This window comes from Oncorhynchus mykiss, chromosome 12 (assembly GCF_013265735.2).
Source record: "Oncorhynchus mykiss isolate Arlee chromosome 12, USDA_OmykA_1.1, whole genome shotgun sequence".
Lineage (NCBI taxonomy): Eukaryota > Metazoa > Chordata > Actinopteri > Salmoniformes > Salmonidae > Oncorhynchus > Oncorhynchus mykiss.
The window spans coordinates 17,453,911-17,470,724 of NC_048576.1; the positions used below are offsets into that span (position 1 = coordinate 17,453,911).

At 45.8% G+C, this 16,814-nt stretch overlaps 2 protein-coding genes across 7 annotated transcripts in view; both read left to right on the top strand.

The window, feature by feature from the left end:
- Positions 1–13,936, top strand: part of LOC110537090 (tetratricopeptide repeat protein 28) — a 108,444-nt gene extending 94,508 nt beyond the window's left edge. For 4 of the 5 annotated variants that reach the window (XM_036937076.1, XM_036937077.1, XM_036937078.1 and 1 more), the window contains exons 26-38: positions 3,885–4,064; positions 4,351–4,545; positions 4,637–4,986; positions 5,097–5,344; positions 6,306–6,430; positions 9,181–9,258; positions 9,387–9,546; positions 9,664–9,740; positions 9,980–10,003; positions 10,124–10,253; positions 10,455–10,562; positions 10,725–11,370; positions 11,466–13,936. In XM_036937076.1, coding sequence (XP_036792971.1) covers positions 3,885–4,064; positions 4,351–4,545; positions 4,637–4,986; positions 5,097–5,344; positions 6,306–6,430; positions 9,181–9,258; positions 9,387–9,546; positions 9,664–9,740; positions 9,980–10,003; positions 10,124–10,253; positions 10,455–10,562; positions 10,725–11,370; positions 11,466–12,684 — 3,540 coding nt within the window. In that variant the 3' untranslated portion in view covers positions 12,685–13,936. The remainder of the gene's footprint in view (positions 1–3,884; positions 4,065–4,350; positions 4,546–4,636; positions 4,987–5,096; positions 5,345–6,305; positions 6,431–9,180; positions 9,259–9,386; positions 9,547–9,663; positions 9,741–9,979; positions 10,004–10,123; positions 10,254–10,454; positions 10,563–10,724; positions 11,371–11,465) is intronic. The other variant, XM_036937079.1, reaches the window with a different exon arrangement.
- Positions 13,937–14,400: 464 nt separating this feature from the next.
- The window catches only part of LOC110537092 (phosphatidylinositol transfer protein beta isoform), a 33,789-nt gene continuing 31,375 nt past the window's right edge, over positions 14,401–16,814 (top strand). For both annotated transcript variants that reach the window (XM_021622860.2, XM_021622859.2), the window contains exon 1: positions 14,401–14,524. In XM_021622860.2, the coding sequence (XP_021478535.1) occupies positions 14,505–14,524 (20 nt within the window). In that variant the 5' untranslated portion in view covers positions 14,401–14,504. The remainder of the gene's footprint in view (positions 14,525–16,814) is intronic.

A 16,814-nucleotide genomic window follows, 5' to 3' on the forward strand; every position in this document is an offset into this window, starting at 1 on the left:
TTCTCTCTGCCTCCCTCTCTCTCTCTCGCTGCCTCTCTCTCTCCCTCTCTGCCCCTCTCTCTCTCCCTCTCTGCCCCTCTCTCTCTCTCTCTCTCTCTCTCTCTCTCGCTGCCTCTCTCTCTCTGCCTCCATCTCTCTCTCTCTCTCTCTCTCTCTCTCTCTCTCTGCCCCTCTCTCTCTCTCTGCCTCTCTCTCTCTCTCTCTCTCTCTGCCCCTCTCTCTCTCTCTATCTCTCTCTCTCTCTGCCCCTCTCTCTCTCTCCCTGCCTCCCTCTCTCTCTCTCTCTGCCTCCCTCTCTCTCAATTCAATTAAATTCAAGGGCTTTATTGGCATGGGCAACATGTGTTAACATTGCCAAAGCAAGTGAGGTAGACAACATACAAAGTGAATATATAAAGTGAAAAACAACAAAAATTAACAGTAAACATTACACATACAGAGGTTTCAAAACAGTAAAGACATTACAAATGTCATATTATATATATATATACAGTGTTTTAACAATGTACAAATGGTTAAAGGACACAAGATAAAATAAATAAGCATAAATATGGGTTGTATTTACGATGGTGTGTGTTCTTCACTGGTTGCCTTTTTCTTGTGGCAACAGGTCACAAATCTTGCTGCTGTGATGGCACACTGTGGAATTTCACCCAGTAGATATGGGAGTTTTTCAAAATTGGATTTGTTTTCGAATTCTTTGTGGATCTGTGTAATCTGAGGGAACTATGTCTCTCTAATATGGTCATACATTGGGCAGGAGGTTAGGAAGTGCAGCTCAGTTTCCACCTCATTTTGTGGGCAGTGAGCACATAGCCTGTCTTCTCTTGAGAGCCATGTCTGCCTACGTCGGCCTTTCTCAATAGCAAGGCTATGCTCACTGAGTCTGTACATAGTCAAAGCTTTCCTTAATTTTGGGTCAGTCACAGTGGTCAGGTATTCTGCCGCTGTGTACTCTCTGTTTAGGGCCAAATAGCATTCTAGTTTGCTCAGTTTTTTTGTTAATTCTTTAAAATGTGTCAAGTAATTCTCTTTTATCATGATTTTCTTGGGTCTAATTGTGCTGCTGTCCTGGGGCTCTTTGGGGTGTGTTTGTGTTTGTGACTCTTCTCCAGGTTCATCTCTCTGTAGGTGATGGCTTTGTTGTGGAAGGTTTGGGAATCGCTTCCTTTTAGGTGGTTATTGAATTTAACGGCTCTTTTCTGGATTTTGATAATTAGTGGGTATCGGCCTAATTCTGCTCTGCATGCATTATTTGGTGTTCTACGTTGTACACTGAGGATATTTTTGCAGAATTCTGCGTGCAGAGTCTCAATTTGGTGTTTGTCCCATTTTGTGAAGTCTTGGTTGGTGAGCGGACCCCAGACCTCACAACCATAAAGGGCAATGGGCTCTATGACTGATTCAAGTATTTTTAGCCAAATCCTAATTGGTATGTTGAAATGTATGTTTCTTTTGATGGCATAGAATGCCCTTCTTGCCTTGTCTCTCAGATCGTTCACAGCTTTGTGGAAGTTACCTGTTGTGCTGATGTTTAGGCCAAGGTATGTATCGTTTTTTGTGTGCTCTAGGGCAACAGTGTCTAGATGGAATTTGTATTTGTGGTCCTGGTGACTGGACCTTTTTTGGAACACCATTATTTTGGTCTTACTGAGATTTACTGTCAGGGCCCAGGTCTGACAGAATCTGTGCATAAGATCTAGGTGCTGCTGTAGGCCCTCCTTGGTTGGTGACAGAAGCACCAGATCATCGGCAAACAGCAGACATTTGACTTCGGATTCTAGCAGGGGGAGGCCGGGTGCTGCAGACTTTTCTAGTGCCCGCGCCAATTCGTTGATATATATGTTGAAGAGGGTGGGGCTTAAGCTGCATCCCTGTCTAACCCCACGACCCTGTGTGAAGAAATGTGTGTGTTTTTTGCCAATTTTAACCGCACACTTGTTGTTTGTGTACATGGATTTTATAATGTCGTATGTTTTACCCCCAACACCACTTTCCATCAGTTTGTATAGCAGACCCTCATGCCAGATTGAGTCGAAGGCTTTTTTTAAATCAACAAAGCATGAGAAGACTTTGCCTTTGTTTTGGTTTGTTTGGTTGTCAATTAGGGTGTGCAGGGTGAATACATGGTCTGTTGTACGGTAATTTGGTAAAAAGCCAATTTGACATTTGCTCAGTACATTGTTTTCATTGAGGAAATGTACGAGTCTGCTGTTAATAATAATGCAGAGGATTTTCCCAAGGTTACTGTTGACACATATTCCACGGTAGTTATTGGGGTCAAATTTGTCTCCACTTTTGTGGATTGGGGTGATCAGTCCTTGGTTCCAAATATTGGGGAAGATGCCAGAGCTAAGGATGATGTTATAGAGTTTTAGTATAGCCAATTGGAATTTGTTGTCTGTATATTTGATCATTTCATTGAGGATACCATCAACACCACAGACCTTTTTGGGTTGGAGGGTTTTTATTTTGTCCTGTAACTCATTCAATGTAATTGGAGTATCCAGTGGGTTCTGGTAGTCTTTAATAGTTGATTCTAAGATCTGTATTTGATCATGTATATGTTTTTGCTCTTTATTCTTTGTTATAGAGCCAAAAAGATTGGAGAAGTGGTTTACCCATATATCTCCATTTTGGATAGATAATTCTTCGTGTTGTTGTTTGTTTAGTGTTTTCCAATTTTCCCAGAAGTGGTTAGAGTCTATGGATTCTTCAATTGCATTGAGCTGATTTCTGACATGCTGTTCCTTCTTTTTCCGTAGTGTATTTCTGTATTGTTTTAGTGATTCACCATAGTGAAGGTGTAGACTCAGGTTTTCCGGGTCTCTATGTTTTTGGTTGGACAGGTTTCTCAATTTCTTTCTTAGATTTTTGCATTCTTCATCAAACCATTTGTCATTATTGTTCATTTTCTTCGGTTTTCTATTTGAGATTTTTAGATTTGATAGGGAAGCTGAGAGGTCAAATATACTGTTAAGATTTTCTACTGCCAAGTTTACACCTTCACTATTACAGTGGAACGTTTTACCCAGGAAATTGTCTAAAAGGGATTGAATTTGTTGTTGCCTAATTGTTTTTTGGTAGGTTTCCAAACTGCATTCCTTCCATCTATAGCATTTCTTAATGTTACTCAGTTCCTTTGGCTTTGATGCCTCATGATTGAGTATTGCTCTGTTTAAGTAGACTGTGATTTTGCTGTGGTCTGATAGGGGTGTCAGTGGGCTGACTGTGAACGCTCTGAGAGACTCTGGGTTGAGGTCAGTGATAAAGTAGTCTACAGTACTACTGCCAAGAGATGAGCTATAGGTGTACCTACCATAGGAGTCCCCTCGAAGCCAACCGTTGACTATGTACATACCCAGCGTGCGACAGAGCTGCAGGAGTTGTGACCCGTTTTTGTTGGTTATGTTGTCATAGTTGTGCCTAGGGGGGCATATGTGGGAGGGAATGCTGTCACCTCCAGGCAGGTGTTTGTCCCCCTGTGTGCTGAGGGTGTCAGGTTCTTGTCCGGTTCTGGCATTTAGGTCGCCACAGACTAGTACATGTCCCTGGGCCTGGAAATGATTGATTTCCCCCTCCAGGATGGAGAAGCTGTCTTCATTAAAGTATTGGGATTCTAGTGGGGGGATATAGGTAGCACACAAGAGGACATTTTTCTCTGTTAGGATAATTTCCTTTTGAATTTCTAGCCAAATGTAGAATGTTCCTGTTTTGATTAATTTAATGGAGTGAGTTAGGTCTGCTCTATACCAAATTAGCATACCCCCTGAGTCCCTTCCCTGTTTCACACCACACCTCTCTCTCTCTCTCTCTCTCTCTCTGCCCCTCTCTCGCTCTCTCTCTGCCTCTCTCTCTCTCTCTCTGCCCCTCTCTCTCTCTAGGTGCTGATGCCTGGCAGTGGTGCAGTTGGCAGACACAGACAGTTGGTGTTGGTGTTAGAGGGAGAGCTGTACCTGGTTCCCTTCGCTCTGCTCAAAGGTAGCTCTTCTAATGAGTACCTGTATGAGAGGTTCAACCTTCTAGCTGTCCCATCTATAGGGAGCCTGGGGGCTGCAGCCAAGGTGGGTGTATAGCACACACACACACACACAGACAGACAGACAAACAAACAAACAGACAGACAGACAGACAGACACACACACACACACACACAGAGAAACACACACAGAGACACTCAAATACCCCCCCCCCCCACACACACACACACACACACAGAGACACACTATACAATACAACAGCACAACCTGCACAATTCAATATACTGATGGCATACAGTATTAACCATTTTTGTCATTAAATGAGTATGACTGGCTGATCATTTAAACACACTCCTCCTTTCTTCCCCAGTCCCACCCTCGTCACAGAGCTCCTTTCCTCTACAGCGGTGGGGGTTCTATGACCGCAGTAGTGGGGGCTCCACACCTGCCCTCCAGGGTGATGGAGCGTTGGCTGTGGGGGCCGCTGCCTTCTGCCCACGACGAGGCCCTCCGCCTGGGGGAACTGCTGGGTTGCCAGCCCCTCACTGGTACACAGGCCACCAAGGTACATAAAAAAAGTGTGTGTGTGTTTTGCTCCCACTGTGACTTATTGAGATGCACAATCAGACAACATTCTCCTCACTTCTCTTCTCTAGGAGCGTGTGCTAGCAGCCATGAGCCAGGCAGAGTGTGTTCACTTTGCTACTCATGTCTCCTGGAAGCTGGCGGCCCTGGTTCTCTCCCCCAGCCAGGATCCAGGGCTGGGCTCAGAAACACAGCCCAAGGAGAGTGCACCATGTGGGGGATCACTTTTACGCGAGAGTGGGGATGTGGGAGCAAGTACTGAGCTACGGGAGGAGAGGAGTGAGGACGGAAGAAGTGTGTGTGACACAGAGAGTGTGTGTGACGCAGAGAGTGTGTGTGACAGTCCACCGCTACAGGACTTTCTGCTCACTGCGGCCGACATACTGGACCTGAGACTGCCTGTGAAACTGGTGGTTCTGGGGTAAGACACATACACACACACACACAGATGCTAAATGTTCAATCAAGCAGTTTTAGTTTGTTTAAAACTGTATGTCTAAGTTTATTATCTTGTTATCTCTCCTCTCTCAGGTCGTACCAGGAGTGTGTCAGCAGAGTGACCTCAGACGGTGTGGTGGGGCTGTCCCGTGCCTTCCTGACAGCGGGGGTGCAGTGTGTGTGTGTGTCGCTGTGGCCCGTTCCCATGGCAGCATCCAAGGTGTTCACGCACAGCTTCTACACGGCACTACTGAACGGGACCAAGGCCAGTGCAGCTCTCTCTGAGGCCATGAAGACTCTACAGAGCAGCACACACTTCTCACACCCGTCTAACTGGGCAGGTTAGTACACACACACACACACCCGTCTAACTGGGCAGGTTAGTACACACACACACCCATCTAACTGGGCAGGTTAGTACACACACACACCCGTCTAACTGGGCAGGTTAGTACACACACACACCATTCTAACTGGGCAGGTTAGTACACACACACACCATTCTAACTGGGCAGGTTAGTACACACACACACCCTTCTAACTGGACAGGTTAGTACACACACCCTTCTAACTGGGCGGGTTAGTACATAAACCCTGCTAACTGGGCGGGTTCGTACATAAACCCGTCTAACTGGGCGGGTTAGTACATAAACCCTTCTAACTGGGCGAGTTAGTACATAAACCCTTCTAACTGGGCGGGTTAGTACACACACCCGTCTAAACTGGGCGGGTTAGTACGTAAACCCTTCTAACTGGGCAGGTTAGTACACACACCCGTCTAACTGGGCGGGTTAGTACATAAACCCTTGTAACTGGGCGGGTTAGTACACACACCCTTCTAACTGGGCGGGTTAGTACATAAACCCTTCTAACTGGGCGGGTTAGTACACACCCGTCTAACTGGGCGGGTTAGTACATAAACCCTTCTAACTGGGCGGGTTAGTACATAAACCCTTCTAACTGGGCGGGTTAGTACACACACCCTTCTAACTGGGCGGGTTAGTACATAAACCCTTCTAACTGGGCGGGTTAGTACACACACCCTTCTAACTGGGCGGGTTAGTACATAAACCCTTCTAACTGGGCGGGTTAGTACACACACCCTTCTAACTGGGCGGGTTAGTACATAAACCCTTCTAACTGGGCGGGTTAGTACACACACCCGTCTAACTGGACAGGTTAGTATGGTATACACACATACACGCATGATCACACATTACATCAGCTGATGTAAAAAGGGCTTTATGAATACATTTGATTGATTGATTGACATGATTCACTCCTCTTCCTGTTTTCTCTCAGGCTTCATGTTGATTGGCTGTGATGTGAAGCTGAACAGCCCCTCGTCTCTGATTGGCCAGGCCCTGGCAGAGATCCTCCAGTATCCTGAGAGAGCTAGAGATGCCCTGAGAGTTCTACTGCACCTGGTAACAAACATGCACAACATCACCTGGTAACAAACATGCACAACATCACCTGGTCACAAACATGCACAACATCACCTGGTAACAAACATGCACAACATCACCTGGTAACAAACATGCACAACATCACCTGGTCACAAACATGCACAACATCACCTGGTCACAAACATGCACAACATCACCTGGTCACACAACATGCACAACATCACCTGGTCACAAACATGCACAACATCACCTGGTAACAAACATGCACAACATCACCTGGTAACAAACATGCACAACATCACCTGGTCACAAACATGCACAACATCACCTGGTCACAAACATGCACAACATCACCTGGTCACAAACATGCACAACATCACCTGGTCACAAACATGCACAACATCACCTGGTAACAAACATGCACAACATCACCTGGTAACAAACATGCACAACATCACCTGGTCACAAACATGCACAACATCACCTGGTCACAAACATGCACAACATCACCTGGTCACAAACATGCACAACATCACCTGGTCTCAAACATGCACAACATCACCTGGTCACAAACATGCACAACATCACCTGGTCACAAACATGCACAACATCACCTGGTAACAAACATGCACAACATCACCTGGTCACAAACATGCACAACATCACCTGGTCACAAACATGCACAACATCACCTGGTAACAAACATGCACAACATCACCTGGTAACAAACATGCACAACATCACCTGGTAACAAACATGCACAACATCACCTGGTCACAAACATGCACAACATCACCTGGTAACAAACATGCACAACATCACCTGGTAACAAACATGCACAACATCACCTGGTAACAAACATGTACAACATCACCTGGTAACAAACATGCACAACATCACCTGGTCACAAACATGCACAACATCACCTGGTCACAAACATGCACAACATCACCTGGTCACAAACATGCACAACATCACCTGGTAACAAACATACACAACATCACCTGGTCACAAACATGCACAACATCACCTGGTAACAAACATGCACAACATCACCTGGTAACAAACATGCACAACATCACCTGGTAACAAACATGCACAACATCACCTGGTCACAAACATGCACAACATCACCTGGTCACAAACATGCACAACATCACCTGGTCTCAAACATGCACAACATCACCTGGTAACAAACATGCACAACATCACCTGGTCACAAACATGCACAACATCACCTGGTAACAAACATGCACAACATCACCTGGTCACAAACATGCACAACATCACCTGGTCACAAACATGCACAACATCACCTGGTAACAAACATGCACAACATCACCTGGTAACAAACATGCACAACATCACCTGGTAACAAACATGCACAACATCACCTGGTCACAAACATGCACAACATCACCTGGTAACAAACATGCACAACATCACCTGGTAACAAACATGTACAACATCACCTGGTAACAAACATGCACAACATCACCTGGTCACAAACATGCACAACATCACCTGGTCACAAACATGCACAACATCAGCTGGTCACAAACATGCACAACATCACCTGGTAACAAACATACACAACATCACCTGGTCACAAACATGCACAACATCACCTGGTAACAAACATGCACAACATCACCTGGTCACAAACATGCACAACAACACCTGGTCACAAACATGCACAACATCACCTGGTCACAAACATGCACAACACCACCTGGTAACAAACATGCACAACATCACCTGGTCACAAACATGCACAACATCACCTGGTCACAAACATGCACAACATCACCTGGTCACAAACATGCACAACATCACCTGGTCACAAACATGCACAACATCACCTGGTAACAAACATGCACAACATCACCTGGTAACAAACATGCACAACATCACCTGGTAACAAACATGCACAACATCACCTGGTAACAAACATGCACAACATCACCTGGTCACAAACATGCACAACATCACCTGGTAACAAACATGCACAACATCACCTGGTAACAAACATGCACAACATCACCTGGTCACAAACATGCACAACATCACCTGGTCACACAACATGCACAACATCACCTGGTAACAAACATGCACAACATCACCTGGTCACACAACATGCACAACATCACCTGGTCACAAACATGCACAACATCACCTGGTCACAAACACACACAACATCACCTGGTCACAAACATGCACAACATCACCTGGTAACAAACATGCACAACATCACCTGGTCACAAACATGCACAACATCACCTGGTCACACAACATGCACAACATCACCTGGTCACAAACATGCACAACATCACCTGGTCACAAACATGCACAACATCACCTGGTAACAAACATGCACAACATCACCTGGTAACAAACATGCACAACATCACCTGGTCACAAACATGCACAACATCACCTGGTCACAAACATGCACAACATCACCTGGTAATAAACATGCACAACATCACCTGGTCACACAACATGCACAACATCACCTGGTCACAAACATGCACAACATCACCTGGTCACAAACACACACAACATCACCTGGTCACAAACACGCACAACATCACCTGGTCACAAACATGCACAACATCACCTGGTCACACAACATGCACAACATCACCTGGTCACAAACATGCACAACATCACCTGGTCACACAACATTTGCCATATTGCCTATGTCTATTCAAGAGACTTTAAAGAGCCTTGCCAAATAATGTGATTTATTTCCCTTCATCCCTCAGGTTGAGAAGTCTCTCCAGCGTATACAGAGTCATCAGAGTAACGCCATGTACACCTCGCAGCAGAGCGTGGAGAATAAGGTGTGTTTTCATATGTGTGTGTGTGCTCGGCATCTTTACTTCGGTGAAATGTCTTCAGGTATTTGGTGTTCCTCATTACTTGGTTATTCTGTGTGATCTTAATGAATAACTGTTTTATATGAACCCAGGTTGGTGGGGTCCCGGGATGGCAGGCCCTGCTGTCAGCTGTGGGGTTCCGGTTAGACTGTTCTGGTACCGGCAGTGGTCTCCCCGCTGCTGTCTTCTTCCCTACGGCTGACCCTGGAGACCGGCTGCAGCTCTGCAGCACCACCCTGCAGTCGCTCCTCGGTAACCTAGCAATTTAGGAGTGAATCAATCAATTAATCAATCAGACTGTCAGCACAGCACCATACTCTAGATCCAACATAGTAATCAGTCAGTCCATCAATCCTCTCTGTCGTCCAGGTCTGCCTCATGCAGCCTTCCAGGCTCTCTGTAAACTGGTCACTGCTGCTGAGACTGGAGACCAGCTCATCAACAAGGTAGGCCTCAATGCACACTGATTCATTTGCATGCTGTATGCTTTATTTGAATATACCTATGATGAGCCTGGCAATATTTGCATGGGGTCAATATCATCATAACCTGAGTCATTTTTATGGCTGATAAACAGTGGTAGTCCCTGCATGGTGTTCATTAACAAGGCCTGTTGCTTTCTAATGTTCTGTTCCTAACAGTTTAAGTCCTCTCTCGCTCTCTCCCTCTTACCCACCACTTGAAGGCTGTTAAATATATGGTGGGAATGGTAAGTTGTGTGTTGTTGCTTTCTAGCATGAGAAACTCATACTGAGACAAAAAAAGGGGGGCAGGGCAGAAATTATAGTGCGATAATATGCTGCGATAACTTACCTCTCTCGGTCTCCAGCTTCACCAGGTATTGTTTCAGCAGCAGTCATGTGACAAGGAGCTGGAGTTCTCATTGGCTCCCATCCAGGTGTCCATTAGTGTCCAGCTGTGGAGACTTCCTGGTTGTCATGAGTTCCTGGCTGCGCTGGGTGAGTCTGTCATCACTGTACTGAGAGTTGGATATATAATAGCAGAGGTTTTTCCCTTCTCATTTTTAGACCGCCAGTGTGGGTGACCGACTAGGTTTTGAACCCAGGTCTCCATTATGTTACAAGACTGTGTTAGCCCATTGAGCTAAAGCCTAGACGTTTGGTGTGTGTCATTATTTTCCCTTCTCTGTTTCCCTGCAGGTTTTGACCTGTGTGAGGCAGGACAGGAGGAGGTGCTATTGAAGACTGGTAAACAGGCTAACAGACGGACCATGCACTTTGCTCTGCAGTCTCTACTAGCACTGTTTGGTAAGAGTCTCCAAGCCCTCTCTCTTAACTCTACATTGTTATGTATGTTAGTTACATAGTCTGGCATCCAGACTTAAGTGAAACATTCCTATACTTGCATTGTGTTTCACCATTTCATCTTACCTGTGTCTCACCTGTCCATCTTGTCCTCTCTCCCTGCAGACTCTACGGAGCTGCCCAAACGCCTCAGCTTGGACAGCTCTTCCTCTCTTGAGTCTCTCTCCTCCTCCCAGTGTGCCTCCCACTCTCTCCCTCTCTCCCTCCCCCTCAACCTTCCCCAGCCTCCCTTCTCTCCCCCACTTGGCGGCGCAGACGGTCTCTCCTGTGACGCCATCTCCCTCTACAGCCTCAGCTCACTCACCTCCTCTCTCAGCTTCCTGTCTCGCCCCGAACCCGCAGGAAGTGATGTCATCAGCCAGCGCTCACGGCAGCAGGAACTGGAGCGGCACCGCGGAGGAGCGGGGTTATTCGCCTCGCACCGACACACAGGAGGCATGTTGAGAAACAGATTAACAAATCACAGAGGAGGAGGAGGGACAGAGGGGGAGGAGCAGGAGGAGTATGAAGGCTTCTCCATCATCAGCAGTGAACCTCTGGGGGGAGGAGGGGGGAGGGAGTGTGACACCTTACCCCTCCCTGGGGGATACAGACACCTTAGAGGAGCGGGGAGGGGAGGCGTGGTGGGGAGAGGGTACCCCGTCTCAGTCTCCTCTAAGGGGAGTGTCAGCACTCCCACCTCACCGCTCAAAGTCCCCCTGCCGCCCCTGGCCATACCCCCCAGCCCTAACACACAAGCTAAGTCCCAGGGGTAAGTTGTTGCTTTTTAACTGTTTGCTTCAACTGTTTGCCTCTTGACCTACTTGTCACATCAAATGAACCATCTCTCCCCCCTCTCCTCACCAGCTCTCAGAGCGTGTCTAAAGGTCAGCTGGTCAGTACAGAGGCGGTGCTCTCTGAGTCTGACCAGTCCAGTACAGAGACAGACAGCACCGTCAAGTCCCAGGAAGACAAGCCTCCCCCCACCCCTCTGGACCCCCAGGAGCTGGCCAGCAGGATCCTGTCAGAGACCCAAAGCCACATGCAGGCTGTGGAGAGCCTCCAGAGGGGGAGGACAGGAAGGGCAGGCAACGGAGGAGGGGAGGAGGGGTTAAGGGGACCAGAACGTAGACCCTCCTGCACCTCAGCCCGTCTGACCCCCGCCGCAGGGGGTTTGGGCTTCCGTTCGTCTGAGACCAGCGCTTTCAGCAGACCCAGTAGTAGAGCCAGCCTACAGGCCCGGGCTTCACCTCTCTCACCACTCCCTTCCCCCCTCTCCACGCCCCTTCTCTCCACAAGGTCCAAACCACCCTCTCGTTCCTCATCCTTACAGAAGATCAGCTCCGGCTACAACAGCACGACCCTATCCTCCCGCTCTCCCTCCCTCTCTTTCTCTCACCCCAACCCCTCGCCCTCCAGAACCCCAGACCCCCACATCCAGGCGCAGCTCAGACATAAATACCCTAGCTCCCCTTATACCCCCCACATCTCACACTCCCCCAATAGCATCTCCATCTCCCCCAGCTCAGGCCACCCTTCCCCAGTCGGAAGCTTCCCATCCTTGGCTGCATCCCCAGTCCTCTCCCTGGCCCCTTCCCCTGCCCTCTCTTTCTCCTCCACAGGTTCCACTTCTGCCCGCTCCAGCCCGGCCGAAACCCCAGACCTGGGCCGGTTGAAACGGGCAGGCCTTGTGGACGAGAGGGTACAGGCCATCCACAACCTGAAGACCTTCTGGTCCAACGCCACCCAGAGGCAGGAGGTTCCCGGCCCAGGCAGGGTGCTCCGAGGTGGTGGGAAGAAGATGAGCACGGTCCAGAAAGATGTCCTGGGGCTCCTTCACCTCTCTCCAAGACATGGATCCACCAACCAGAACCAGGACACTGAAGGGCCCCAGAGCCCTACCAACCCACCTGACGGACACAAGAAGCTGGTTTCAAAACCGCCAGTGGTGCTTCCTCCTCATACTGCTACTGACTCCTTTTTGGGAGGTAGTCCCGGAGCACCCCCACACCCTGTCAGACTGCCCTCGGGGAAAGGCTTCAAGTTCCCCTCGCCTGGGAAGTTCTTCCCCTCCTCTAAATGCTGAGAGGGGTTAGAGACTCTTAATGGTTAGAGATCTACTCCTGACTCTGAGGCTCTTCTAGTGGATTATGCTAGCTGGGCTGTGTGCTATGAAAGGGACTGAACCTTACACTAGCAAGAAGGCCAAATGGGGACAACCAAAACTGAAGTTCTGATTTGCATTAGTTAAATAGAAAGTGGGAATGGGACACTTTGCAGTGACTGACTGCTCCCTAGTGGAGAGGAAAGGAAGGACAGAGCAGGGACAGGTCATAAAGGAGAAGAGTGCAATCACCCTGAAGGACAGAGGGGGACAGACTGGACTCTGTATAACTCTGGGTTGAAATCTGCCTGAGATTCCTCACTGACATGTAGTCCCCTTGCCTCCTCCTACACTGTAAAGACACTTTGATACAGGCAGACTGTTAGAATGACTGAAAATACCAATATGGTGTTTCTATTTTTGACCTAAAACGCTCGCTGTTTGCGAAAGTCAATAAAATGCTAAATGGAACTGTTTTAATTCTGATTTATTTGAATATAATTATTGTGAATTGTTATTACCAAGGTTCGTAACTGTTATTATCGTTATTATGTTTTGTAAATTAAATCCTGTGCTTTGTAATCAGTATTACGTGTTTTTATATATTAAGAAGCAAATGGTGCACAAAAATAAATAAAAACATTTCATATTTTTATTGAAGTTTTGAAAAGGCACGAGACAATTTCTTTGTAAAGTAAGTGTTAGTCTGAAAGCATTAAATATATTGCTATTCAATATTTCAATGTCTTTTTAACACACATTTTGCACCAGTGGACCCTTGTTAAAGATGCACTATGCAGAAATCACTCTGCCATTTCCTGGTTGCTAAAATTCTAATAGTTCTGCTTATTTCAGTTTAGTGTAGAGATGTATAGTGTAGAGAATCATTGTACCATCTAAACTGCTGTGAGATATATTTTCCATAACCAAAAATATTGTATTTTCAGCTGTTTGAAAATGGTATACAAAACTGAAAGTAAAAGATGGAAAAACAAAATGTTAAACCGGGGAGCATAGAAATAGCGCACATAGAACATATACAGCTTCTTAGACTTGCTTTCAATGAATGACAGATCTATAACTTCCATTTCTATGTGAATTTGGTCAGGTCGCCCGAAAAGTTACATATTGCCGCTTTAAACGTGCATCTCAGTTCTTTCCCAGTAAAATAATTGAAATAAAGGTTTACTCTCTTGTCAGCTTGTAATGGTTTATGAAGAGGGATGTTACTGACTGCCGGGACTTTTATCTTCTTGATCAGGACTGAACCCTCAACCATGACATTTTTTTCTAGTGTGATCAACTTTATAGACTATATAATAAGAACTTGAACAAGCTTGCCATATCAGTAAGAGATTGAATGGGATGTATCTGTGATGATACTTGTTGGAGGTGATGAAATCCTGGTTCTTTAGAGCAAAATCCACCTACAGATTTTCGTTATGGAAATGTAATAATTGCATTATCAATATTGAGATAGTGAAATAGGTTTAGAAAAGTACTCTCTACCTGTACTGTCATTTGAAAAGTATATTATTCAGATTGTTATGGTTCGAACCAGAGCCATATATCACACACATATTACAATCGAACATGTTATTGATGACGAAGAATACCTAAACGTATTCATGGTCCCATCCATGTCCATTCTACATACCACCTCGCCTCACTAGTGCACAGTTTGCAAGGTGTGCAAGTTCAGACCAATCGACGACGATCGCGTCGTGGGCGGTAAACAATTTGTTGTTGATCATTTCGGATGACGTCTACAGCCTTGCGCAGCCGCAGCCCGGTAGCAGAAGATGGTGCTTATCAAGGAATAGTGAGTTGAAGTATTTGAAATCTAATTTCGTCGTATATAAATATACAATGTATTGAGTCGATGTGGCAATACTTTAAAAGAACATTTGTTGTTGTCTCATGTCAGTGTATTTCTGGAAGATGAGAGGAAATTGTGAGCGTTCTGGTCCTGGTGGGTCGGGATGTGGATTCATGATACCGGTGTTTAGGCCTAGACAGCAGCGATAGCTAGCTAGGTTTCTAGCATTCTAGCTTTGAATGAATCTTAATGGAGGAAGCCCGTTAGCTAGCTAGTTAACTATTTGTCTTTACACCTATACAATGAGAATGGATGTTAACTAGCTAGTTAGCCAACATGGTGCCACAAGTTTGGGTAGGTCTCGTGAGTGACAGATTATCAAGGTTCCGCCACCGGGGGGCTCGTGTTTAGACAATAATAGATATTGTCAGTGAGATGTTTATGCGCAATGGAAAAGACCATGCAATTCAAATGGCAGGTAATGCGGGACACAAACTACCACGCTAACTAATGTTAGTTAGCTACTGTATCCATGTAAATCGTTCACAAGCACGTAAGGTAATTGATCAGGTCGGGTGGCTAACATGCACCATGCATGACACTTAAGCTAATTACTACTAGCTAGCCCGTTATTTTTAGACCGTGGTGTGTTCAGCCTGTCTTTCCTGGCGAAACATGCAACTTGCAGAGGCTTAGTCCCGTCTGACTTCCCGGGTTTCCCTGCCTGGTTTGTTCTTAATTTAACAGCTCAGGCTTGTTACTTCAGCTGCAGCGGTTTTCATGGCAACCAAATATAGCTAGCTTCCAACCTTAAGCACAATGCCAATAGATCCCCCATCCACCCTGTATTGCTCAATGCTGTTTCAAAAATTTTAATATGTGTATCTTTAGCTGCCCAAGACATTCCTGACCTGTTGGTCAAGAGTGCAATGACTGTCCAAGTGTGTCATCCAGATTTGATTTAGGGCTGTCTATAATTAAATTGCTTCATACCCCTACAGACCCAGGCTCGAGTTGTGTGTGTGTACTGTAGTGTTGCTCAGGGTGGCACAGGACACATCCCCTATCAGTTGTCAAGACAACTAAAGTGTGCCTTCCTCTGAGGTTTATGGGTGGGGACAGAACAGTCAGCTGGTTTATCTGATACTCCCTCAGGTGACACAGGAGTGACACCACTGGGGACATGACTAAAATATCAATACATCTATTTGCATTTTCCAAAGTTCTTCCATGCAGCCTGCTCTGTGCTTTCCCATATCATGTTTTATGACGATATCTGTGGGAATTCAGTTACCATAGCTAGGGCTTGTAATTGCTCTAATATCTAGAACCAGTATGTTGTATTGCAGTGGGCACAGTAGTTTGTGTTTCATCAATTGACCTGGTGTGTAAAGCACAGCACACTATCTGAGTAAATTGAACATGTCTCTTTATCACTGAAATGTCAACCTGGAGAGTGTTACTCTGCTGGACTCGACTAACTTTGAATAACCTCTGAATTTTGTAGAGGATTGAGATTGACTCTCACCTATGACAGAATCGTGCTTGGATTCTGTTTGTTTTTGAGAAATAAAAAGATACATCATGACTACTTTCCATAAGGGTTTGGTTGGGAGTTGGCCAGGCAGGACTAGCTTACCCTACATGGTTTTGGAATATGGAGTTAAGAGAATGATTTTGAGAGGATAAGTTGTGCTCGTCTCTTATGGCCCAGAACGAGGCTTGTTCATATTGTTCTTCTTCGAGAGCATGGCAGCGGGCCTGTCTCTGTTTAATGAGTGCTATCTTTTTAGACTTAGTCTAGTCTTAGTCATTTTGACAAATATAATTAAGTCTTGGTCGCATTTTATTATTAGAATAATGATTTCGTTTAGTTATTGTCAAAATGACACAGTGGGCTGTTTTAGTCAATGAAATGTCCTTTAATTTTAGTCATTACATTTTTGCATCATTAACCTATAGTAAACATAAAACACCTTGTAAATTAATTCACAGTGCATTAGACTGTAATATACTACTGAGATGGTAGGCTATTCAAGAAATACGTCCGAGCAGGAATGCATGATATTTTGATGTGCTAGCTAATCCAGTGATTGTCATGAATTGTGGGTTGACAATTAGGCTATTGTTGTTATATTTTACTGTTAAAATAGGGCACCAGAATTTTCAGAGTTTTGTTGTTCAACAGAGATGAATTTACCTACATCTTTGGGTGCGTTCGGAAATTGCCTCCAGTGTGTCAGTGCGCTCTGGTTGTAAATTCAGAGCATTGTCAGGTTCTGGACGCTCTGGC